A 26,893-nucleotide genomic window follows, 5' to 3' on the forward strand; every position below is an offset into this window, starting at 1 on the left:
AATTCATCTTCTGTTTTTAAAATGAATAGGTAGATAGGTGTTTTGTATGCACTGCTGCCAGTTTCTCGTCACAAAGCACGCTATTTCATAGTCAAAATGCCATGAGACATTCTTTTTCTTTGAACAGTTCATCCTGGTCGAATTTTAGGTCTGTTGTACCACGCGTTTCATTCTCATGTTAAAAAACGCTACAGGCCCTAGGATCGAGGTCAGAGGATTTTTGCATTGTGGGACAATCCACTTTACGAAAGGGTCCAAAAATGCGAAAGATTGGAGCGTGCTGACGTCAAAGAAAATTAGAACCCTTTAAGTTTTTATGTTTAATTGAATAGCCCTTTAGGATTTTACATCAGCTGTAATCTTTAACAAGTTCTTAGTGCGTGTACATAGAAGCGGCTCTCTCAAGTGCTTGTGGTTACGACCTTTAAAATTCCGCCTTCCTATGCAATAATTTATGCCCGAAGTGTATAGTTTATGTTATATTAGCCGTCGTGTGTCCATAAGCCAAACAAATGAGATTCAAATAGCTTTTTTCAAGAGTTTTTCTTCTCTTTAATCGAAAATTCAATTATAACGGTAAGTTGCAACCTCGCCCTCAGGACGCCTTTTTAAATTATGGACGACACGACGTCTTCTTTGCGCGTCTCCAATATAAGGACTCCTGGAGACGAGGTTGGGTAAATTACTTTCTGTAGTATCGCCCGCGTCGAGCCTTCTAAAAATATAGAAATGCAACGAAAAAGTTTAATTCATAAATATATACCTTATTACAAATATAAAACACTTTCACCTTGCTTTTACTTTTTTTTTACTTTTTCAAATTTTTAAAGGTTAGCTTATTTATTGTTGGCTTATTTATTGTTGGGTGAAATTTTGTGAGAGGGGACAGTATGTAATATAAATCGAAATCTGCAGTATTTTTATGCTGATATTGCAATAATGCAATCTAACTCAATTCATCATCTTTAAGTTTTGGCAGCCTGTGTTTCAAAATTTTAGGAGAATGTTCTTTACAATCTTATGGTTTTTTGTCTACAACCTTTCTATCACCAAGTAACACTGGTATTTCATCAGTTTCAAGTTAGAATGTTGAGCGTTGCGACATCTAAAGATAAAGTTTGGTAACAGAAGCATCTGAGAAAAATGACGTAGTAATAAGACGTCCTAACAGACACTCTATGTAAGCACTCACTAAATGGGTAGAATAGAAGCAAATGCAGAATCTGCGACTAGCGCAATTTCAACGCTCCTCACCCCGGACATATGCTAAAACAGAACTCTCGCAAACTTTCAGATGCGGAGCATTTGACAGGAGATCCTCTTTTATTATCTCAAAAAATAGCTACAAAACTGCCATTTTGTAAAAAAATATGAACAGCAGTAAAATGTGTTCAAACCGTTTAATTGAAAGTTTTTTCCCCAAACTTTTCTTCAGTTAAAGTATCAATTTAATAAGCGTCCCGAGGTCATGGTTAAAATTTCATAATAAATACACAGACGGTTATTCTATCATTTACACTAAATTTTCTTTCATCAATCTTGTTCCCAGTCCTTCGTTTTCTAATAATGTGGCTACGCATATCAAAAAGAGAAAAAAATGGAGCTCTGGGGACGAGATTACCTTTCCATACTTCTGTTTTAAATATGTATGACAGAAAATAGAAAAAAAATAGCTTCAGCAAACACAACGACCAGGGTTTTAAAAATCTTACTAGAGAAGGTGGATAAACTTGTTTTAGAAGTTTATCATTCCTTACAACTTTGTTGAGATGAGTAAAACAGGTTTGTTAACTTTAAATTAATCGTTTATAGATACTTAACGGGACATAGGAAAGATAACAGAAGACGCTCGAGCTAATTAGCTAGCTAAGTGCTGTCATATATTTCAAAATATGTTATCTGTGGGAATTTCCCTTTCAGTTTTCACTACAATAAAACATTGTTCTTTATTCTTTTTTCCAAACTATTTGCAATTGTTATATACTGCTCCAATTTGATTACAGGTTGCAGGTTGGAAAATGGTACTTGTGAAAACCACTTTGATTTTATTTAAGTTTAATTTTTTTCTTATGTGCGCTAAATTTCAACCTTGGTATATTTTATTTCTCTGGTTTTTTTTGATATTATTACCAAAACAATGAACGCTAGTAAAATGGGGAATTTCCCTGCAGAAGTTAAATTAATAGCTTCGTTTTTCCACAAGAGATTTTGTTGTAGCTATACGCAAGACGCTTTTTGATGTCTTTAAATTCGAAATATAATCAAGAAGAAGGATTTTCTGTCAAGCTGCAATTAGATTTATCCCAACAAGTAAAATACATTTGTTTACTTTGCAAGAAAGTTTTAAAGAATCCTGTGCAGACGATACGTGGTTTGTTAGCTTGTGAAAGCTGCTACTACCGAAATTTCAGGTTTGTTTTACTTTAACAACATTTTTAAGCAGCTACGAAGTATCATTCTTCAACGTTTTAATATCATAAATCTTAAAATATTAGTGTTACGGCTTTCTTATTTTGAAAAAGACGTCTTCTCACCTTAGTCAACCGGTATATTAATACGCCTAAAAGAACTCATTCTAACTCAAAAAACAACAGAGTAATGGAGCGAAAATCGTTAGTAGAGTTTTGACACAGAGGGGATAAAAAAGAAAGTTATAAAATAATACACAAAATGATAAAAAATCAGAAAAATTTTTTAAAAAAAGAAGAAGATATAAGTTGTATAAAATGGCGCCAAAAAATGCAAAAAAAATTTAACGTAGCATTAAGAAGTATTTAAATAATTTGAATTTCATCCTCATGTTCGTCAACACCAGAATCTACAATGAGAATTCGTTATCCTCTTTTTATAAGATGTCTGGTATTATAAATATACTAGTCGAAAAAGCCCGTGGAAAAATCCACCGAGGCAGAATAAAAATTAAAGAAAGAAGCGTCATTTGCATTTCATGACGTCAGGAACCCATCCACAAAACAGCCTAAAGCGCTAATCAAGAAAATGTATATGATCATTTGCTTTTGATGAACGGTCAAAGAGATATAAGGGTTTAAAGATTTTTTATGACGTAATTAACCCGTCCATTCCGAAACGGATTCGGGGACCCAGGTTTGGGAAAATAACCCAAATTGGTCCTAGGTGGTCCCTAGTTACCCACGCGGTGAAAAATCATTGACGTCACCACCTCGTTTCCAAGTTATTTGACCTCGAAATTTTAAGTGCACTGTAATGGTTTCATTAATTTAATATAGTAGTGTTATTGACGTCGCGCCGTCATGTCAGAACTTTTAGCATATTAGACATGCATTTTTCGGCAACATCAAAGGAAAATGAACACATCCACTTTGCCTGTCACAGACACACAGACACACTTAGCGTATTATTATATAGACTAGTCGATAAAGCCCGTGGAAAAATCCACTTAGGCAGGAGGACAATGTAAAAATTGATTATTTTAGACTTTTTGCTGACGTCAGCAGTGCAGATACAAAAAAGAATTAGCGAAGTTTAGTTTATTGGTTGCCTGTAGAGGCTAAAACCCTCATGAGAAAAATGTATTGGATCATGGGTTTTCGACGAACGTATAAGGAAATATAAGGGTTTGAAAATTTGGCTGATGTCAGCAAAGACCCGCAATCACACATAAAAATTTTTTCCAGAATTTTATATATCTAATGTCTTCATTGTATAGATCTTGAAAAGCTGATCAAGAAAATGTATAGGATTATGTACTTTTGACAAACAGTCAATATTAGAGTTGCATTTTTCGGCAACATCAAAGGAAAATGAAGACATCCACTTTGCCTGTCACAGACACACAGACACACTCAGCGTATTATTATATAAGACTAGTCGATAAAGCCCGTGGAAAAATCCACTAAGGCAGAAGAACAATGGAAAAATAGGTTGCTTTAGATTTTTTGCTGACATCAGCAGTGCATAAACAGAAGGAAAATTGGTGAAATTTAGTCATTCGTTGTCTGTAATGTGTAGAGTTGAAACGCTGGTCAAAATAATGCATAGTACCGTATGTTTTTGACAAACGCCTAAGAAGATATAAGGGCTTAAAAACTTTGCTGACGTCAGCGAAGTCCCTACCAAAAGTTCCAAAAAAACTTTCTCTACAAATTCGTACACCCGTTGCATTCATCGTATAGATCTTGAAATGCTGATCAAGAAAATGTATAGAAACATGAACTTTTGACAAACGGTTGCAGAGATATTGGGGTTTGAAGGTTTTGTGATGACGTCATCAACCCGTTCATTCCGAAACGGATTCAGGGACCAAGGTTTGGGAAACTTACCCAAATTGGTCCCAGGTGGTCCCTAGTTACCCACGCGGTGAAAAATCATTGACGTCACCACCTCGTTTCCAAGTTATTTGGCCTCAAACTTTTAAGTGCACTGTAACGGCTTCATTAATTTAATATAAGATATTGACGTTAAAGTAGTGTTATTGACGTCGCGCCGTAACGTCAGAAAATATAACATAATAGACATGCATTTTTTGGTTACTTCAAAGAAAATTTCGGTAAGATCAAAGGAAAATGAACACATCCTCTTTGCCTGTCACAGAGACACGGAACTGGCGTATTATTATATAGATAACGATCTTTTTTATTTGGACCATGCAGTAAGTTAATAAGTAGAGCAGGATAAGGTAAGCAAAAGAAGGAAACGATTTCATAAAAAATATAAATAAAAAGTCTCTTAAGTAAATTAAAATGGCCGTAAAAAGGTTGTTTCCCGGTAACTACAGAGGTTTGATAGGTTGATATCGAAACTTGTTGAATCTTTATTTATCTATTGTGAAAGTAAGACAATTATATAGTGATTAAAAAAAAATTGTTGAGTGCACTCTGTCGCGCTCAAGTTATATTTTTGAAAATGAATAAATTATAATGATGTTTTGTTGCAAAAAAGACTTGCTTACCCTAAGGTTGTGTTTAATATTATCTAGGCTGACTTTTGACGTTATGGCCCATTTTGAAAGAAGAGGTTAAGCACCTAGATTTGCCTGTAGTGTGCAGTATATTTGAGTAACGTAATGCAAATCAATATAGACTTAACAAAACTTCCAGAGGCACTGATAAGGTTTAACGATACCTGGTTTAGGATAAATCTTTAGCACAAAATGTATAAAGTGTATGAATGCATAAAGTCCTTTACACGATAATACATTTTTGTAGATGTGTTATTTTATCAGTAGATTATCAAACGAACTACAAGCGTCAATTTTTTCGGAATTCGTGAAGCCAAACGAAGACATTACCACTAAATGAAAAATAAATAAATAAATAAAAAGCATGTCTATAGATGTTACAGGGAAATTCTATGCGACATATTTCTCAAACAAAAATAACTTTATTTATTATTACCTTCACTTCTTCATCACTTCTAGTAGAGTCAGTCTAAAAAGAACTTGTAAACTAAAGTGACCAAACCAAGCTTACGAATAACCCATTTATCGTGGTTAATGACCCACCTAGCCAAAAACCTGCTGTATTTTTAGAGAGTAAAAATAAAATTTATCATAATGGTTATGGAATTCTTTAAAAAATTCTTGTAACATTGCTACTTTTTCTTGAAACATTCACAACTTTTTTGTTGGATATTAAACCCAAATATCCTTAAATCTGTAAGCAACCTCACCAGTTTTCAAAGCACAAAGATCTTGGGAATTGTATATTTATATCTATCTAGTCCTAATCGTAAAATATGCTGATGTTCATAAAAATAAATACGTTAATGATTATTTCAGATTTTTAAACTGTTTAGTTGAAAGAAGTAGCTCTTGAAATGTGGGCTATGACATAGCTGTTACTATTACTGACTAGTTACATGGACACTTCCTTTGGGACTTTAGTGTTATCCTCAAACAGCAGGAAAGACTCACACATTTCATGCATGGACCTCCTAAGTTTTTTTGTTTATATAACCATTTTATTCAGGTAGTATTCCGCATGACGTCATAAAAATACTTTTACTTTCTTGCATATAACTTCCGTTATGACGGACCGGCTAAAAGAATTTTTGGATAACTGTGTATATTTCGTGTTGATGCGTGCAAATATAAGGAACTTTTTTTGTCAAAATACATTTTGTTATTATTTCTCAAGCTTGATTGGCAATATAGTTTAACTGTTGTAGAGTCGGGAAACTCTACAATATTTGTTGTGTAATCTGTTTCCAATAATATGATAATTGTGGCTTTTATATTTATGAAAAGTTTAAAACTCTGCTGTTTACTTCCAACTTTTAATTTGCTTATTGTTGAATGTCTCTGTGCTCTTATGGTAAAATCGCTTCATGTTACAGATATTCCTGTTTGTCTGTTACATTTACTCTTCATGGTTTTTTTTGACGTCATATCATTCATAATCTGCCATGTTTAGTTATTTAAATTGCTGCACGTTCATCCTTCGTCCTTATTCAGCACCGGTCCATGCTGATCTCTAACCAACGTTAAAACGATATTTATATTGTTCAAAGCTCAAACAAAGCAAACCTTGCAACAACGACATACATTTCAGCTGATACTGCTTACAACATCAGCTGAAACCTTTGTGTGCACCAGATGGTCAAAATGATGTGAAAAATGAGTTCTTGAGTTACAACGTGTTTTTAAGCGTTTCTTTATCAAACTCACGAAATGGTGTGTTTGTTCTTTTTGTCATTTCAGGGGCTTTTTCACACGATTTAAATTTCATCGCTTTTTACAAAATTTGGGTAGGTAACTAGAATCAGTAGGATGTTTAGTGTGCGCAATAGACATCAAATTATTTTCGTTGCATACAACACATTTAATTAACCAGTCAATCTTGTAAATCGTGCTTCGCCTGGAAACGCAATCTACAATTGACGTCGAGGACTCAAAATACAGATGCCTAATTAAAACTACCATGTCAATTAAAAAGGTTAAAAATAATAGGGAAAAGTCATCAAAGATATTATAACACACACCAAAACATATAATATTTTAAAATCAGACAAGCGTATAAGTTTTTATGTCTCTTTTATACATCTTCTACTTCTTCTTTTTTATATATTTTTAAAGTTCTGTTGAAAGTTTATTACTGTTTTTGTCTACATATCCATTTTGAGGTTTTCACCCACCTTTACGGCCCAAAGGTATTTTAGTTTAATATTATGAATTCTCATGCGCATTCGTAAAATTGAAAAGTCTGATAACACACCTTATTACTTGTGATGCTTAGATACCTATATTTTATTGTGGTGAGATAGAAAATAGCTAGGTAGCTAGGTAGCTAATTTGATTTTAATGCTTTTTGACTAACTGTTGTAGATTATTGAGTGTATATAAACTTGATATAGCCGGCAGTTTAAAAGCATGTTTTACCGGTTAAATCAAGAAAATTGCCAAAAAAGTCCTACTTGAAATTCTGGAATGCAGGAGGTATAAGCTAATGCAAAATTTATTAAAAGGAATGCTAGTTCCTTTACACTGGTTTAAAACACCTTCGTAACTTTTAAGTCAATATTTTTCTACTCAATCTACTAAACCTTTGGTTTTGACGTAATGGCCCGAGTAATGCTTAATTGTAATTACCACGCCAGAGCTATTTCAAAATTTTAAAAATAAGCATCGGGATCTTTTTTTACAAATCACGCTTTTAGGAATTTATGAAAATTTCGTTGTTTTCAAAACAATATACAAGGTGTAGAAGTTAGAATTGCCCATTGGTAACAAAGTTAATTTTACGCCATGTTTCTATATTTTTATATAGTATTGTGATTGGTTATATTTTGTCACGTGTGTATAATCTGTATATTAACGCAACTCAGGTATATCTTTTCCCTTGTAAATAGTCTTTCGAGAAGAACGTAGAGTTGTGTCTTATATAGAATTATATTGTCCTATAAGTTGGTGTTTAACATTCTGCATTTCACAGGTAGCTGCAATGGATATTTACTTTTTCCTTGCTGACTCTCTACTTAGGAAGGTTATATCTACGCGTCGTGCGCCATCAAAATCAAACTTCTGTTTTAATCATGTTTGTCGTTATGCAAAACTTGGATGACTTTTTAAACAAATGCAGTTTTAAAATTCCCTAATAAGTTTCCTTTTTTCATTTTTTCATCTACTCTCTTTCAGGTTTACGAGTTTTTTCGAAAACTTTAGATTCGTGTCGTGTTGTTTATATTTTGTTGATAATAGAAAAGTGTGCATTACAACAACCAAATAAAGTTGGTGACATTTCACTAACAAAGTTTCAAGTAAAAAGAATCAGCTACATAAATTGATAGCATAATACTTAGATGCTGATTACATAAAGAAATTCTCCGCGTGGCGAAATTTCAACTAGGCGTAGAACAACCGACTGAAATTTTCGGGAAGAAATGTCATGTAATCGCAAAAACCATGCTCATGCAGAGATGTAACTTTCGAGTTAGCAAAATATAAATTGGGCGATAGCTATCTTTTTTCAAAATTTTGTTTGGATAAGCATTGTTTGTTAACATTGTTTCTGATTGGTAAAAACTTAACTTACATTCCATTTCTGGAAGATGCTTCAACTCGGCCAAGTTGAAAAAAAATTTAGTCCGGGCTAAGTTTATTCTTAAATCTCCATGTAATAGCAAAACATTTTTCAGCCGCGCCCCAGTTAAAATTCTCCATGAAATTAGTATTTTAAATTGACACTAAAAGTTTATTGAAATCAATAAAATCATTAGTAGGGTAAATTCCACTCTATACAAACAAAACAATTTCGAGTTTCATTTTACAAAAAAATAAAAATAAATTATTCAAACAAAAAGCATAGGGTATTTCCCATTTAGCTAAGCGCTGCAACTATGAAAATTCCCAAATGCGCAAGTAAAAACTTTTTTTACAGAGATGAGTTAGACGCTTTTTGATGTCTTTAAATTCGAAATATAATCAAGAAGAAGGATATTCTGTCAATCTGCAATTAGATCCATCCCAACAAGTGAAATACATTTGTTTACTTTGCAAGAAAGTTCTAAAGAATCCAGTGCAGACGATACGTGGTTTGCTAGCTTGTGAAAGCTGCTACTATCGAAATTTCAGGTATTATTTTATTTCTTAAATTAAGACTTAATTAATAAATGAATAAATAAATATAATGGTTTACAATGTGACTTATTTTAATTTCAATGGATGCGAAAAGTTTATAATCTTGCGTAATGGCTTAGATATCTGCGCATTGTGATGCTTTCGGAGAACTATCCAACGTTACAGGTTAAAAGAAACATGTTTAGGTGCTATAAAAAACTAGCCATTTTACTCTGCAACATATTATTTTGTTAGCTTTCTTTATCACTTTATAAGAAGTAACAATATTTGCACGACTCATTTTAAAGTGGGAACCGTAGCTACTATGTCAGATATTTGAACGCACTACAACATAAAGTAGTGTTGTAATAATTTTCTATACAAAACAAATGGGGTTCGATGAAAAGGTTATCATTTTGCAAAGCAAAGAGTATCTTAAAGAAAAGTATTGACACTACAATTCGCTGCTGTGACAAAGATGTGGAAAGTATAAACCGAAAACGTAACGAGAATTATTACGATGGGGATTTTAAAAGGATGATTTATATTTCCTGATACATCCCTATCAGCGCGCGCAAAATTATTTCACCTGCGATGTGTATAGTTCCATTTGTTCTATGCATAAATATTTGCCTTGTCTGTGCAAGGTATTTCGAAATTAAATCTCACATCGTAGAAAGCTCCATGCTCTGGAAGAAAAGGTTTAAGAATTTGGATGATTACCCCATGCTAGAACATATATTTTCAGATAACAGGATTTTTTATACGAATTGAAAGATATATGAATAGATAAAAGATTTATTGAATAAACTAGATTAATAAATAAAAATTGTATGGAGAAAAAATAAAAAATATTTTTGTTGTTGTGTTGTTGTTATGACAACTAATTTATTAGGTCGCTGGTAAAATTTGTGTGACATATCTTACTACAGAAAAGAATTAAAAAATATAACCAAACAAAACAAAGCTACGATCACCTCTGTTGCTTTGTTAGAATACAAGGAATTATAAAAAACAAATTAGGCTAAACACCTGCGTGCCCCTCAAATGAAAGAAGAGAAAAGACGGTCAAATTTGTAATTAGATTCGATTAAGAAAAAACATCTATTGTTGACGATGTTAATACGTTTTTAAATAAGAGGTTTATCTGTCAGATTAAAATTTATGATTACTTTCGTATCTTACACTTCCTTCTAACGTTATGAAAAAACAATACACTTTTTTTTTAAGAAATTTCAAGTATTAATAAATATGGCGCTGGCGTTTATGCTCCTGCGAACAAAAAAATCAAATGCCCTGAAACCTGTCAATTTTTAGCATAAAATTGCAGACAAATTAAACACTTTTAAATATCATTTGAAAATAGGGTACATTTCTTAAGCCACGTTAAATGTCAAGTATCAGTTTTTTTTGGCTAAAAATTTCACATTTTATTACCATTATTCAGTTCCAATGAACTGAACAAACAATGAGATTTTATTGTGGTGAGATCTAACCACTCAATAGCAGAATTACTAATTCATAGAACTAAAAAATTCTTTAGAACCCGCTGAAACTGTCAAATTGGTTTATGTGGTTTTCTTTTAATTGTCTCAAATTAACTCTTAGACTCCGAAGTACGACAATTGGCGTCACATAAGGCCAAAATACCGACATGTCGTTATTAGTCATTTTGTTGACGAAAATATCGTACTGCAATCAAAATTCTTGTAAAGCTTTTCTTAACCACAATTACTAAGAATTGTATTTTTGCAGGTTGAGTAATTTGTAAATATGGGAAAATTGTTGTGAACATTTCTGGTAAAAACAACACGTCTCAAATACAAGAGACGAATAATCACTTCTGCGTGAAACATTTGTCATTTGATCGGTTGATGTAAAGCAGAAACAATAGTTATTGTTGACAATGTCAAGTTAAGTTCTAAGTAAGAGGTTTACCTGTGAGATTAAATTTTGTTATTACTTTCGTATCCTACACTTTGTTGTGACGGCTCTAACAAAAGTGTTTATTTGCTAAATAAAACTTCTAAAAAAATATAAGTTTGCGCGCTTTTTGACTGCTATTTTCAAACTAATACAATTTGAACGTTTTTTAGATGTACAGGCTAAAAATATAAAGAACAGACCGCAACGATTGATATTTTTTAGATGTACAGGCTAAAAATATAAAAAACAGACCGCAACGAATGATGTTTTTTAGATGTACAGGCTAAAAATATAAAAAACAGACCGCAACGAATGATATTTTTTAGATGTACAGGCTAAAAATATAAAAAACAGACCGCAACGATTGATATTTTTTAGATGTACAGGCTAAAAATATAAAAAATAGACCGCAACGATTGATATTTTTTAGATGTACAGGCTAAAAATATAAAGAACAGACCGCAACGAATGATATTTATTAGATGTACAGGCTAAAAATATAAAAAACAGACAGCAACGAATGATATTTTTTAGATGTTGAGTAAAAAAAAAGATTAACGCTAGAATTGGTAAAATTTCGTCTCAAGGATACATGAAATTCTCAAATCGTTATTATAGACAAATTTTTGATTTTTCTATCATTAGGAGGTTTATAATTTATAAAAATATTTATTTTGTATAAAAAATATCAATTTCAGCAGGAAAAAGATAAAAAAAGGAAAAATATAAAATAACAAAGTTTACAAAATTTACGGTTTAGATCTCGATGTCTCAAAAACTCTACATTTTTTAAGCTAAAAGGTACAAACATCTAAAAATATCGAGACAAAACTAAAATACTAATGTTTTGGGCATACTGAGCTCTCACGGGTGTCTATTTTGTTTAAAAATGAATTTTTTTGATCACAGTGTGAACGTAAAAATACAAAGGAGAAGCAGGAAAAGCAACTTTTTCGATATTAATTCAAAACTTACCGAGACAACGTTTAAGTACTAAGTAGAGTAGATTTAATAGTGTGATTTTTATGCAATAAGCTGTGAATCCGTTTAGGGTCAAGAGTCGGCAACTCGAAAATGGTGATGTTCAATAATTATTTAGTTTACTATCTTATGACATGACAAACTTATCTAGCTTCCAGAAAATATTCATTTCTATATAATTTATATACTTCGCTGTTTACGAAATATAGACAGTATTCTTATCACGTATTCTTAAAAACAGAAGAAAACAATTAGTTAAGAAAAAAACAATTCCAACGCATTTTCAATTTTGTATTCCTAAAATCTATATTAGCGCAATAGTCAATTTGGTTTATGTGTTCCTTGTCTTCTTGCGTGTCAGGATGCGCGCGCATATGTGAACATTTGTAAGCATTTATTACTCACCTATAATCTGTTTCTTGTGTCATTTCACATGTATATGACTGAAAAATTTTTTAAAGAAAAAAAGGGTGCAAGTAAAGGCATTACTAGTAACTACGCAGGGGCACTACCAGGTAGGGTTTCTAGAACCGGGTGGAAATTAAAAATACCTCTCCCCTAAAAACGATTATTCTGCCATTTTACGTATTTACGGGTTTACGGCAATATGTTTCTGTCGTTATTTGTAATAATCGTCGGGATTAGTAGCAACTTATGTAATTTGAAATAACTTGTCGCATGTAAAAGGTTCATCACGGCCACATGAGAATGACTCATCCCGATCGGACTTCGGAACATAACGGGCGAGTATAATCGGTATAATCAAATTGCAGGAGCATCGCTAATATACTGCCTGACGGCGAGCGAGATTTTATACGCGATCCTAAGAACTGGCAGCTGCAGAAAGAACAATTACATGCCCTGCAGCAATATATTAGCGATGTGAAGCAATTCGTAATTAACTTACTGTCGCAAATTGTAATAAGTACAGAAGTACTATATCCTTGTTTCGTGTGAGAAAAAGAAAAGAATTTCTTTACGAGGGTATGAAGTTTGTGCCATCCATCTGCACTGTCCTCTAAGAGGTTTTTGAAATAGAGTGGTTTGTTGATGTGCGAATGAATAAAACGATAATATTTTAATAATAGAAATACTTTTTTGAATTCAATATTTTTTTCAAAGCATTCGATTCATTAAAGAAGAAATTGGTAGACCTATCCCCTGCGATCTTGCCTGGCTCGAAATATGAAGACAGTAAGTGACAATAGAGCAACTAAATTAGCCGGGCAACATATATCTAAATTAACGGTTGCATTATATATATCAAATACTTTTAAGGTTTGAATAAGGACCACATATGGTAGCTTTCTAGCTAAATAAACTAATTGATATTTTTTCAGATCCAAAAGACACTGAAATTAATTTTTTTTCAATTATTTTCTTCGTGTTTTTCAGAACAAGTTTTATCAATTCCAAAATCCCCAGTTTTAACCGTTTAAATTTCTTCAACATGATACAGTAGAGTCTCCATAACTCGAACCTCTATAACTCGAATCTCTCCTTAACTCGAACAAATTCGTTGGCACCGTGAAAATTTCCTAATAAACTCTTATAAAAAAACCTCTACAACTCGAACCTCCATAACTCGAATCTTCCCTTAACTCGAACAAATTTTTTTGTCCCTTGGAGACTTTTCTCTCCATAACTCGAATTTTCTGACATCATAATCAAAATTCGAACAGTTTTCCTGATAAATTGGGTCTAAAAATCTTGTTAATACGTGTTTTGCAGGCCTTATTATTAATTCGAATGATTAATGATGCGTCATCCAAACCTTTCGAACGTCTTTTTCGAACGTTTTCGAGAAAATCTAAAGAATTTCAAAAGAAAGACACTCTCATAACAATGTCGTCTGTGACAGGATCAAAGCGTCGAATTGACAATAAGTCGTGCAAAATCAAGTACAAAGCTCTTAAAGCGTTGGAAAAGGGTACTGCGCCAAAGGATGTGGCAAAAGAGTTCAAAATTCCTCCAAGCACCCTGTCAACTTGGAAAAAAAAATAAAGAAAAGATTTACAAGCAGTTTAACAACGGGCAAACATCGAAGAGATCAAAGCCAGAAAAATTCGAAGATGTGAACAAAGCTGTTCATAAATGGTTACTTATGATGAGGAGTGAGAATATCCCAATCAGTGGCCCGATGCTGAAAGAGAAAGCTCTTGAGTTTGCCGAAGCGTTGGGTGTCGAGTCATTTCAAGCTTCTCAGGGGTGGATGGCTAAATGGAAAACCAGGTTAGTTGACTAAGATTTTGTTTGTTTATCTTCGTGAAGATAAAATCTAAAAAAATGTTACAATAGCTTTGGTAGTTGTTTTTTCAAAATATCAATAGACTCTCTTTCAGAGAGGAAGGATAATTTGCATGGGACTTTCATCCCTAATCCATCACCAGCATTCAATGACTTTCCAGTAATTGTTATTTTGCAAACATTGAAGCTGTCATTCTTCAGAAAGTAAAATATGACTTTTGCAAAGCGTCCTGACTTTCCTAGTGGTAGATGTCCAATGATTTCTCCATCATTTTTTCTTGACTGCAACTGCATATTTATCCATTTTATTTGTTGGTTCCATGAAACCATAAAATTCATCTCCAACAGAGGGTGTCCAATTACTTTTATAAACATGATACCCCATGACAAAAGCGTCGATTTCGTACGTAATAAGTTTAATGATAGGAAGTTCCATACAACAAATAATGTCTGTTAATCTTTTGACTTGTTGGACTTTCATGGCTTCCATGCTTTCTTTCACTCGTCAAAACTTCGAAACTTGGTAAAAATCGAATCTTTTTCTATTCGAATTCTTTCACAAATCAAAACATGGTAACAATCGAATGTTTTCTATTCGAATCATGGCCATGGCATTCTAAATTTAGAATTCCATGATTCGAATCAAACAAAATGTAAAGCTCCATCTACACTAGTCACAACTACAGAGATAAACGTTTTTCTCATCCATTCCTTTCAGGTATGGAGTATCCTTCAAAACCATCGCTGGAGAATCACGGTCCGTCACTGAGGAAATGACAGCGCCATGGTCGGAGACAACATTACCAACCATTCTCTCCCGCTATCCTCTGGAAGACATTTTTAACGCCGACGAATTTGGGCTTTTCTTTCAATGCCTTCCCAATAAAACTTTGCATATGAAAGGTGATAAGTGTTCTGGAGGAAAACACAGCAAAGTTAGACTTACTGGTTTAGCTGCTGGTAATGCCTTGGGGGAACGATTGCCAATGTTTGTAATCGGCAAGTCCGCCAACCCTCGTTGCTTTAAAGGTGTCAAAACACTACCCTGTCGATACCGTTCGCAAAAGAAGAGTTGGATGTCTGGAGAGCTGTTCGAAGAGTGGGTACGCGAGCTTGATCGAAAATTCTCTGTCTCTAAGCGAAAAATTGCTTTGATTATTGACAATTGTACCGCACATCCTCATGTTGAAAACCTGGAATGGGTAGAATTGATCTTTCTTTCTCCAAATACCACGTCCCGAACCCAACCTATGGACCAAGGAATTATCCGCGCCCTGAAAGCAAAATATCGATCGCTAGCAGTGCGGAAATTGATAAAAGCCTTGGACGAGGAAAAATCGACTCCGAAGTTCTTGATTCTTGCAGCTATGTACATGCTAAGGAAAGCATGGGATGATGTTTACAGCAAAACATTCACCAATTGCTTTCGAAAATCAGGAATTTCCCAAAAGGATGCAGAAAGAGCGATCAACGAAGATGACGACCCTTTTAAAAGTTTAACCAGCGAAGTGAAGAAGACCCAATTCCAACCCTCGATGCTGAACTCTCTTACATAAAACGAAGGTTTCCTGACCACATTGATCCTGACTTATCAACTGAAGATTTCATTGATTTTGACATTGAAGTCAGTACATCCCATGGGCGTCTGAAGACTGCTGACATCATTGCTGAGATCACTGGGACTCAAGACGAAGAATTAGAAGAGGTCGACGAAGAAGACAAGGAGGAAGAAGATAAGATCACAAGACCGACGGCCGAGCAAGTGCGTACAGCTATCAACGTCCTCGAAGACTTGAGTATTTTTTCACATTTTGGAGAAGAAATGATAGCTTCCCTGAGGGACTTGAATCGTAATATCGCCAAAGATTTTGATATGAGTTGTAAGCAAACAGTTATCACCGACTTCTTTTCTAAATAAACATTAAAAAATTCATTAAAAGTGTATTGTTTTGACTTTCATTAACCTAATAGCCCCCTTAAAGTTAGACTTAAGATTAAATATAACGTTTTTATCCAGCTGGTTCACGTAAAGGGAGGATATTGCGCTAAAAGTTGAAAACCTCTACAACTCGAATGTCTCCATAACTCGAACGATTTCCTTTTCCCCGTGGCTGTTCGAGTTATGGAGACTCTACTGTAATTCATTACATCCATCAAGAGCGGAGATGTACAATCATGTTTTCACACTACTCCATTTTGGTGTAAACAAGCACGTATTTAAAACTTTGCTTGGAACTGTATTTAAGGTTAAACTATAAGTTCATTCACTCTACATCTAGATTCTTATAAATTTTCTGCTGTTAGGGACCTTCTTAATGTATGTATATTTTGACAGAAATATTTTAAAATATAATAACACATTACATAAAAGAATTAAAATTTTTTTTCTTTTTTTTTTTACTTTTTTTTTCTTTTATCGTTTACTTCTTTTATTTGATTTTTTATTTGATTTTATTTTGCAGTAGGGAGGGCACGTAGTGTAGTGTAGATAGAATGTTTTTACTTTAATTTGTCAATGTAAGTGCGAGAAAGAAGATCTTAGATATCTTTCAGCTGAATTGAGATTTTAACTAAGCTTTTATTTAACTATGGTTAGTTTTGTTTATGTTTGCAAAGCTATCTTCGTTTAACTGTTGCTTAATTGTTGCTTGTTGACTATCTATTTGGGAAAACAAAATTTATGTGTTTTCTTGCTCAATGCAGCTGGTGCTTCAATCTAAGCAACCTCCATGATCGAACTAAAACTTCGGTTCAATCAACCTTGTCGTCGTATGAAACATACATGATTTTTAGAGAAGGAAAGTCTCCAAAATTTTTCCTGTTTTTTTAATCTTTACTTTTTTATATTTTGTACTTTTTTTATTTACTAACTTCAGGCTGTCTGTTGCTTATAATTTGGTTTACTTTTTGAATGATTTGAGAGTCACGTTGTTAATAAGATTGTGTACATGTCAACCGCATAAAAAAGATGCATCATGTGACGATAACTTGATAGTTGCGTCTTTTGAAACCTCAACGGATTAACACTGTTTGGGCCAAATGAAACTGGGCCTAAAAATCTCCCCTCCCAATTTTTTGAAATAACTTCAAAAGCATACTATATTAGGGGTTGAAATTTGGTGACTCTTCATCATTTTTAATTAGCTTCAGGATTGGTTTTGCACCACTTCTGTTGTCATGGTGTCTCATTGGTCAACAGGTGGACAGAAAAGAAATCGTAAAACAATTTTTATTTTTTATCTTTTAGCTTTTTTTATGAGTTTATCAAGTAAATTGTATAAGTTTCTCCTCAAAAGAGAAGTGTAACATGAAAAGAAACTTCAATTCACATCCGAAATGAAGTGCTTTCTCAAGTAAAACTTGCTCGATGGAGTGCCTTCAATGTGACAACGTGAGATACTCCGTCACTATCACAAGTATCTTAACTGCAACAAATCAACTTCTCTAAAGTAGTACGGAATTGTGAATGATAATTTCAACGTCTTTGATGTTGTGAGTGTTAGAAATGCCTTTGATAAAGTTTTATTTTTGTAATTTGTTTAGCGCCAATGGAGGAATTAACTGCCCACTTGACGGAGAACCAATTGCAAGAGAGGAAATATTTAAAGATAATGGTAGAGCTCGAGAAATTCGAAATCTTATTTGCGCTTGTCCTTATCGAAATGACGGTTGCGATTGGACTGACATTGTCGGAAAGTTCGAGGTTTTAAAAATATATAATTATTTGTTATTTGCAGTTGATACATCAATATTGTTTATCGTGTTATAGAAGCATGAAGTGTATAAGATGATGGTGGATGGTGCACGTCTGGATGACATTTTCAGGAAATGAATAAGCCACCAAATATTCTGACTGATATTGAAACAGTAATGTTAACGAACCTATATACCTGGTATCCTACTTGTTATGTGATGTACCACAAACACATCCTGGGAAAGAAAGCAGACCTTACTTCTCTAACATGATAAACATTGTTGATGTATCTGTTGTAACTGTTCTTGTGTATTGAAAATTAGTGAGATCATTTTTGATGCTTAATGGTTTAATGGTACCAGTTGACAGAATGACAAAGATGACTGATCTCATATATTGTTTACTGATCTGATCTGCAACAAGTATTAATTGATCCAATATTTAATAATAAATAAACAGAAAATATAAACAGACACTATCTAAAGATTTTACCATACGCTACTTCCTGTGCGCTAGAAGATTAAAGCTACCATTTCAGGCTAGTCGTAGAAGTACAACGACAGCTAAACCAGTCAGCAATATTAAATGCTAATCATGTATCCATCATCAATACTATAATTTTATAGTACTGGGAATGGATATTTTCTAAAAGTTTTTGTTTCAAAATTTTAAATATCTGTTTTATTTATTTTTAACGTTTTAACTTATGGCAAATATCACTGACAAAGTAGAGAGTATAACTTCGTTATAGCAACGGTCAAGATTGGACCGGTGAAATTTGCAACTGGACCACAAGTTGAGTATAAAGGGTCGTCTCCAATTGATTGTAGTTTTCGCTATAACACAAAAAAAGATCACGAGTTTTTTTTGTTAGCACGTTTAACTTGCGCAAAACTCTAACCTGGAAACTCGTGATTTTTCTGCTCTTTAGGTAAATGCAGTCAAATGGAAACGATCGTTAAAAGAGCATATGGCGAAACGTATGAACTGTCCCTTAATTTCTAACAGCATAATCATGAGATATTTTTATGTGATAATGCTATTTGAAGTTAACTATCTTAACACATATATTTTGTACATGATTATTTTTGAAAGACATTTGGGTAAATAATTATTTGAGAGAATAAAATCGCTGACCAAACAATGAAAAAGCATTGTAATTATCAAAAATATTTTGATTCTTCCGTAAAGGTAATCAAAAATAACAGTTGAATTTGTATCAATGATCAATAAAACACTTGGTTAAAAAGCAATTTATTTTTTTAACCAAATGTTCTATTGATTAATGATACTTATTTATGGCTGAAGACTTACACAGTTAAATTTGCGTAATACACATTTGTGCGAACATTTTTTGTTTTTGGGTAAAAACATCCCGCTTGCTTTTTATTTTTGAAACTAAAATGTATTTCTCCGCAGGAACATCAATACAATTGCAACTTCTTACCTGTGGCATGCATTGCCTGTGGAAGACCTGTCGGAAACAGTCAGTACGTACAACACTTGCAGAGCAGGTGTGACAAGATTGATACCCTGACAGAATGTGTGTATGCAATCGATGGATGCAAATACAAGGTAGAAAACTTTCTGTTTAATTTTTTTCGCTCCTTTTTTATATTTTCACCTTACTTTGACGATCCCATTTTGTAGCCGGCATTTCTTTTTGAACTTGGAAATAAATGTTTCTTTTTAATTAATTCAACCGTAATGGTTTGTCAACCCTGTTTATATGTTGTTCTTTTCTTCATAATTTGCAACTTAAACTGAATTGCATTTGCAAATAGGAGGAGATTCAACTGTCATTCTTCAGGAAGCAGTAATGAGCAGCCTTTGAAATTCACTTTTAGTTTTTAGTGGTTCATTCACACTTCTGGTAAAAGACATTGATGTTGTGCATTTCTACATGAGGACTCGGTTTAAAAAGAAGTTTGTACCTAAATGACGATGAGCGCTCGTTTTAAAAAAACAAAGTATTTTATCTTCTGCAAAATGCGACTCTGTTGAAATATGGGATAGAACACAAGTTCCTTAATTTTACTTGTTACCTCAATCACATATCGATGAATCGTCAGAGACAAGTAAAAGACAAGTCAGAGACAAGTCAGGGAAAAGTCAGAGAAAAGTCAGAGAGGCAATTCTGTATTTTGTAAAATAACCACATTCTTGTCGTGCCACGTATAAGGAGGCTGCAAATAAATTGTCGATAGTAAATTCTTTGATAAAATTACTACTGTATGCAAGATGTCAGAAATTTGCTGATAAGATGAACTTGTGAATGGAAGTAAATTGAATTAGATCATTCAGTCTTTGCTTCCTTTGCCAATTACACCTTTTCTGTGATTGTGTGCTGTGATGACTTTGTAATGTTATATATGCATGCATATATATATGCATCAACACATGATGCGCAATAGTCTGGTAAGCTTGCCATCTTTATTTGGCTAACAGAATGTAAACAAAATTGTTAGATGAGTGTCTGTCTGTCATTTATCGTCCAAATATCCTACGTCAAAAAAACAAACTAAATCATCCTTAACAATATTCACAATATGGAAAACCAGCGGTTAATTATGTCTATTTCTTATGAAATAGCACGTAAAATTACAATTATGATTTTGAGAAGATAATAGATGAGATAGTACCGTACCGAGAACATAATGTCATTTTTTGTTCTCTTTCGAAAGGAGATGGGTTAAACGCATGTCTCAAAAAATCGAAATTGCTAGCGGCTTTTCAAGGGTTAAGAATGCCACCACATGATTTATTGGCTAAGGTAGAAGTTGACAGATATGATACACACCAACTGGTGCATGGAGAAATCAATTGTCCTTCCACCTGATGCAATAGTCCAAATTTCCCACTCCTTTATGAGTTTATGAAGAAGTGAAACAATATCAATAATGATATTTCGGGTTTAGAATTGTATAATTAAGTCAGCATTGCCTTAATGGAACTCTCCATCCATTTGTTTGGTGTAGCCTTATAATTACATACGTTGTTTACACCAGTAAGGAACTATTACATCTACATGTACTACCTGATAAATTCTCGTACAACCAGATGGTTATTTTTGTGGCATATGGATCTGCTCCTAAGATAGCGAGATAGTGGGTGTGTCTGAGTATTTTCTTTAACTATAAATGCGGAAACGATCAAATTTGTTCAAAAGAGGAAAAGCAAAAGCAAAAAAACAAAAGAGATATACGTGGAACACAATATTTGATTTTTTTAATGAGGTAAATGTTTCCACTGGCGTTGAAGTTTGATCTATAACTAAGTATCAACATAATTCGATAACAAAGTTGTTTGAACTTTTTTCCAGGGTCGTTTTAACAAGGAGGAAAACTGACTAAAATGTTGGTAAGAAGAGATGATATAGATAGTAAGGTTAGTAGAATGATACAAAAAACCTATGCAAAAGGAATTCGAAGGTTATCAAAGATTATCAAAGGTTTGAGCAAACTCGACTGACAAATGCACATCCATGTTCTATAAACGGTACGATTGATACTAAAGAAGATAGTAAATTACTTTTTCTAAAAGCAAAATAAAACAACATGACAGTTGAAGTGAAAATTTTATCGTGAAGAGAAAATTGCATCTATTAAACAATTTTCCATTATTTGTTTGATGTTGGAATTATCTATGCGTGGATTTTCATCACGATTTGTAATCTACAATGTCACGCGCACAAAATTTAAACAGCTGTTAGTTTTAGCAAATATCTAGCACAGATAAAGTTGTGATTGTTATAACACTATTCATAATGCTGTGGAAAGATCCACGGAAATTTACCAGTTGGAAGGATCCTCGGAAATTTGCTATACTGTCTTTGGCTCACAGAAAGATAGTGAATATCATAATAGAAAACAAAAAAAGATCAAATAGAATAATTTGTACTTTTAGCCACTACAAGACAAAAGTTGACTTACCTTTTGCTAATGTTTTGAAAAAGAGCTTTACAGGTGAAAAAGTTTTACGCTGCCATTATGAAACACTAAAGAGAGGCACGTCAATTAATTAAAATTTTTATCAGGACCAGTGATATCGCTGAAGAAGAGATAGTACTTATATGTTAACATAAGCTTGCTGTTTGTTCAAAGAAAAAAATATACCTGTCCAGAATGTAAATGAAATTATTCAAATGTTAGAAAATATGTAAAAATACCCAGTTTTGTCGTTGTCCTTTTCCGAAAGGTTCTAGCCACAATGTTTGTTAATGTTCTATGATTATAAATCAAGAACTACACAGCTTTTATAAGAAAATAATGCCACTATCATGATGTCCCTCTGAAGGCGTACAAACAGATACTCAGATAACGAGATTATAATACCAAAATAAAATTGTTTTTCAATCCTTTATATCTGATAAAAGTTCTGTAAATAAATTTTACCATAATTATTTTTCCAGGTTATATATATTGCTCTTTTATGCATTGTGCCCACACTGGTAAATGGGCAACAATGTCTGTCTGTCTGTCTGTCTGTCTGTCTGTCTGTCTGTCTGTCTGTCTGTCTGTCTGTCTGTCTGTCTGTCTGTCTGTCTGTCTGTCTGTCTGTCTGTCTGTCTGTCTGTCTGTCTGTCTGTCTGTCTGTCTGTCTGTCTGTCTGTCTGTCTGTCTGTCTGTCTGTCTGTCTGTCTGTCTGTCTGTCTGTCTGTCTGTCTGTCTGTCTGTCTGTCTGTCTGTCTGTCTGTCTGTCTGTCTGTCTGTCTGTCTGTCTGTCTGTCTGTCTGTCTGTCTGTCTGTCTGTCTGTCTGTCTGTCTGTCTGTCTGTCTGTCTGTCTGTCTGTCTGTCTGTCTGTCTGTCTGTCTGTCTGTCTGTCTGTCTGTCTGTCTGTCTGTCTGTCTGTCTGTCTGTCTGTCTGTCTGTCTGTCTGTCTGTCTGTCTGTCTGTCTGTCTGTCTGTCTGTCTGTCTGTCTGTCTGTCTGTCTGTCTGTCTGTCTGTCTGTCTGTCTGTCTGTCTGTCTGTCTGTCTGTCTGTCTGTCTGTCTGTCTGTCTGTCTGTCTGTCTGTCTGTCTGTCTGTCTGTCTGTCTGTCTGTCTGTCTGTCTGTCTGTCTGTCTGTCTGTCTGTCTGTCTGTCTGTCTGTCTGTCTGTCTGTCTGTCTGTCTGTCTGTCTGTCTGTCTGTCTGTCTGTCTGTCTGTCTGTCTGTCTGTCTGTCTGTCTGTCTGTCTGTCTGTCTGTCTGTCTGTCTGTCTGTCTGTCTGTCTGTCTGTCTGTAAAAACACGGGTTTATGTCTAACATAAAATTAAAAAAGTTAAATTTTTTCAGCCAATAACAAAAGATGATCATATTAAACACTTGCACGAGAATACGCTCAAGCATGCTTCACTGCGCTTATCCAATCAGCAAAAATCTCAGTACTCCTTTGCTGCTTTTCAACAAGTAGCTGAAGAGGTGTTACAGCAACAGGCACAAATCAACTCGATGATGAATCTAGTTTCTTCATTACATAACCAACTACATGAAGCACGTGCAGACGAAAAAATTTTATTAAAAAAGGTTCAAAATATGCAAGCAAACATTCCACAAGTTTCAGCGTCAAATTCTTCTTCCCTTGATCAAGAGAGGCTGAAAGAAATCAAAAATTTACAATCTACAATTGCTATTTTAAATAAAAACATTTCTGATTTTGATTTACGACAACAGTTGCTTGAAAATACAAATTACAAGGGACGGATTTTATGGAAGATTGATCAACTGCAACAACGTATGCAATTAGCTCTTATCGGACGTGTGACAGCTCTCCACAGCGCACCTGCCTTTACCCAAAAATATGGCTACAAATTTTGTGGTAGGGTATATCTTAATGGAGACGGTATCGGTAAATGTTCTCACGTTTCTTTGTTTTTTATCTTGATGAAATCAGAGTATGATAACCTTCTGGAATGGCCGTTTCAACACACTGTCACTTTCACTTTGATTAACCAACAAGACGAAAAGAAGAATGTGTTGGAAAGCTTTGCCACTGATGTTGCATCATCAAGTTTTCAGAAACCTACAAGAGAGATGAATATCGCTGCAGGCTGTCCGCTTTTCATCCAACGCGATCACTTATTAAATGGCGGGTTTGTTAAAGACGATTGCATTTTTGTTGAAATTAATGTACAGTAAGGGCTATTTTCCACTTTAAGAAAATTTTCTGCGAAACGAAACAGACAGGAACAGAAAGCTTCTGATCATGCGTGTACTTAAAATGTTTACACCACGTGAACGGAAATTTTCTTGTCCCCTCCGTCCTGAAAAAAGTAAATCGAGTTCAATTTTTTCTTTGCGTTGTGTACGGAAACGACAAGTAGAAATTTATCTGCTCTACTCTGCTCTGCTCTGTGAAAAGTTTTCTTAAAGTGTAAAAAAAACTTAACTTTAATTGCATCAAGTCAGAGTGACCACACTTTCTCGACACTGCTATACTCTAAACAATAAGACTATAACATATCTGGTCTGAAAAACTATAAAAATAATATTAAGAAGTAAGAGTGTAGAGAAAAAATGTTGAACAGAAACAAAATATAAGCGAATTATAAAACATGCGACAGAATTGCAAAATTTTACAATTTTTTTTCTCCGCATTTATCACTTTTTTTTTTGACTTTGTCTTCACAAATTATTGTACAACATTGATTTATTAGGGGCTGTTCATATGGAGGCCGGCTGGCTCGGTTAGGCGGGCTGGCTCGGCTAGCCGGGGTGATTTTCATCTCGTGTTCATATGAAGTTTTTTACATCTCGGACAGCCGGGATGGAAAAGTTGTTTACATTTCACAAAAGATTCATAAACAATGAAGACAAAAGAATGTATATTGAACTTTAAATAATTGATGAGAATTTTTTAAAACCTATTGTTACTTTCATCTCGCCCAGGCGCCCAGGCTGGCTTGCCTGTCATATGAACACAATTTTTATTTTTATATGCATTTCTTAAGAATAGCGAGATCCCGCCTGACCGAGATCTCGGTACAAACAAGCAAGATCTGGGCAAGGCGCGCTGGCTTGGTTATGATATGAACACATTTTTATTTTTTCATGTGTTTCTTAATAGCAGCAAGATCCCGCTCAGCCAAGCCAGCCCGCCTCCATATGAACAGCCCCTTAGGCATCTTGTTGCAAAAATTTTGGTTATATCAAGATTAAAATTTCGCCTGGCATGACGTTTCTATCTCGTGCAGCATAAAATGGTATAACGATGGACACGCAAAGGAACAGAATTTCCACATCCTTTTTATTACAACAAACATTCTTCGCAAATCGTTTTTTATGTGGATGATACAGAGTTTTCCTAAAAATTGCTAGTTGTTAGGTCGCGGAAAAAAACTATTCAGATTCGAAGCGTTACAGATATTTCATGCATCCCCATATTGTGTAATTATTAAAAATACTTTTTAGCAATACAAGATACTAGTCGTTAGCCCGTGGAAAAGTCCACGGGTTCGCGCAGCTAAGGCACCATTTTGCGTGATAGACTGACAGACGTATACGGGTATTTTAATATAGATAGTCGTTAGCCCGTGGAAAAATCCACGTGTTCGCCCGTCCTTTATATTTACCCGTCGCAACAAAGTGGATAAAAATATATCGAATTTGATATTCGTGCGCATTTTAAAAATTTCGTGTTTCTGTTACGGGACGCTGCTTTTGCGGACACAGACAGACGACGGCCATTATTAAAGAGACTATCGTTAATGCATGGAAAAATCCACGAGTCTGCCCATCAGCAATGTGTTTCAAACACAACATATTATTATAAAGATGAGAACTTAAAAATTTCTTTGATAAAAATTAATATTTTAACCATGTCATGTTTTAATTTAATAAAATAGCATTCCAAGACAAGGACTGAAAGCAGCCAGCTTGGACAAATTAAGAAACATTCTTTTATTATCAAACTGTCACGCATCTGTATTGCACTTTTATAAGGTGTTAAATGGCTTAGGGTTAGCTTAGGGTTTAGGGTAGAACCTTTTATTTTTTAGCTATAATAGAGTTAGTTTTAACAACACCGTATCCAATTAAATCTTTGATTTTTCGACCTTCTTCAATGTTTTAAAAGTCTATTTTTATCGTTTTTTTACTGTAAATTCAGGGTTCTTTGCTTTGCATACTGTACGAAAACAGTTGCTTTAAAGTATAATTAAGAAGCGTAGGAGGGTGACAGTGTACAGGATACATATTATTTTGCCACTAGGAACTCTTAACAGAATAATAGATTTCTTTATAAAACTAAAGTAATTTAAAACAAATAGAGGTATTTTGGGCAAACTTTAGGCTTCTGATAACGTTACCAAAAAAGTGCTAATATAAGCAATATACCTCGCGGCAGTTTTGTTCCTTTTATGACAAACTATAAGTGTGCCAAGTTTAATGCCATTAAAGACCCCCACCCCACAGATTTATAGGCCTAAAAAAACCAATTTAGTTCGGAAAATTTGAACGTTAGTTATATCGGGGATTTACATTTGAGATTTCACTGTATAATTTGGCCCCTGCGCCTGTGCTTAAATATGTGTTTTGCGATACGTGAAAGCTCACCTCGCGCAAAAAAAAAAGTTGAGCTCATATCTAAGAAACTTTTTATTCTTTTGGAAAATCTTTATTGGTTGCGCTAATTATGCGAAATTATAACGTCACCAACTAGCTCTAAAACATTATTAAGCATCTTCATAGTAACTTAATATTAAAAATTGATGTAAAATGTTCAAAACGCTGAACTGAATGATTAAAAAACACATTTTATACCCTATATTTGGCAAAACTGTTAAATAAAACACCTCACTCAAACTACTTCATGCTGTCATGCATAATTAGTTGTCCAATTCCAAAATCTTAAGAACCAATGAACTTGTTACGCTCTTCACAAAAGCAACTTGTTTAGTTAAAACGTGCTCTCTTGTATGATATTTGTAATGGTACAATTATAAAGTTAAGAACTGTAAAAATTGTAAACATTGTAATGAACAGATATTTAGCTATAAATATACTCGGTTATTATATCCCGTATTACACAAA

At 34.0% G+C, this 26,893-nt stretch overlaps 2 protein-coding genes across 3 annotated transcripts; both read left to right on the plus strand.

The window, feature by feature from the left end:
• The first annotated feature begins 2,006 nt into the window (after positions 1-2,006).
• On the plus strand, positions 2,007-26,893 carry LOC130623716 (TNF receptor-associated factor 2-like). Of its 2 annotated transcripts, none has more exons than XM_057439228.1 (4): positions 2,007-2,411; positions 17,732-17,891; positions 19,302-19,457; positions 23,159-26,893. In XM_057439228.1, exons 1-4 carry the CDS (start codon positions 2,239-2,241, stop codon positions 23,999-24,001), a joined length of 1,332 nt encoding a protein of 443 aa, XP_057295211.1. In that variant the 5' UTR covers positions 2,007-2,238; the 3' UTR covers positions 24,002-26,893. The 2 variants fall into 2 exon arrangements, with proteins under 2 accessions (XP_057295211.1, XP_057295210.1); XM_057439227.1 differs by lacking the exon at positions 2,007-2,411 and adding an exon at positions 8,822-9,049.
• Positions 9,059-17,778, plus strand: LOC130623717 (tigger transposable element-derived protein 4-like). The gene is made up of 2 exons (XM_057439229.1): positions 9,059-14,173; positions 14,907-17,778. Exons 1-2 carry the CDS (start codon positions 13,887-13,889, stop codon positions 15,742-15,744), a joined length of 1,125 nt encoding a protein of 374 aa, XP_057295212.1. The 5' UTR covers positions 9,059-13,886; the 3' UTR covers positions 15,745-17,778.

This window comes from Hydractinia symbiolongicarpus, chromosome 13 (assembly GCF_029227915.1).
Source record: "Hydractinia symbiolongicarpus strain clone_291-10 chromosome 13, HSymV2.1, whole genome shotgun sequence".
NCBI lineage: Eukaryota > Metazoa > Cnidaria > Hydrozoa > Anthoathecata > Hydractiniidae > Hydractinia > Hydractinia symbiolongicarpus.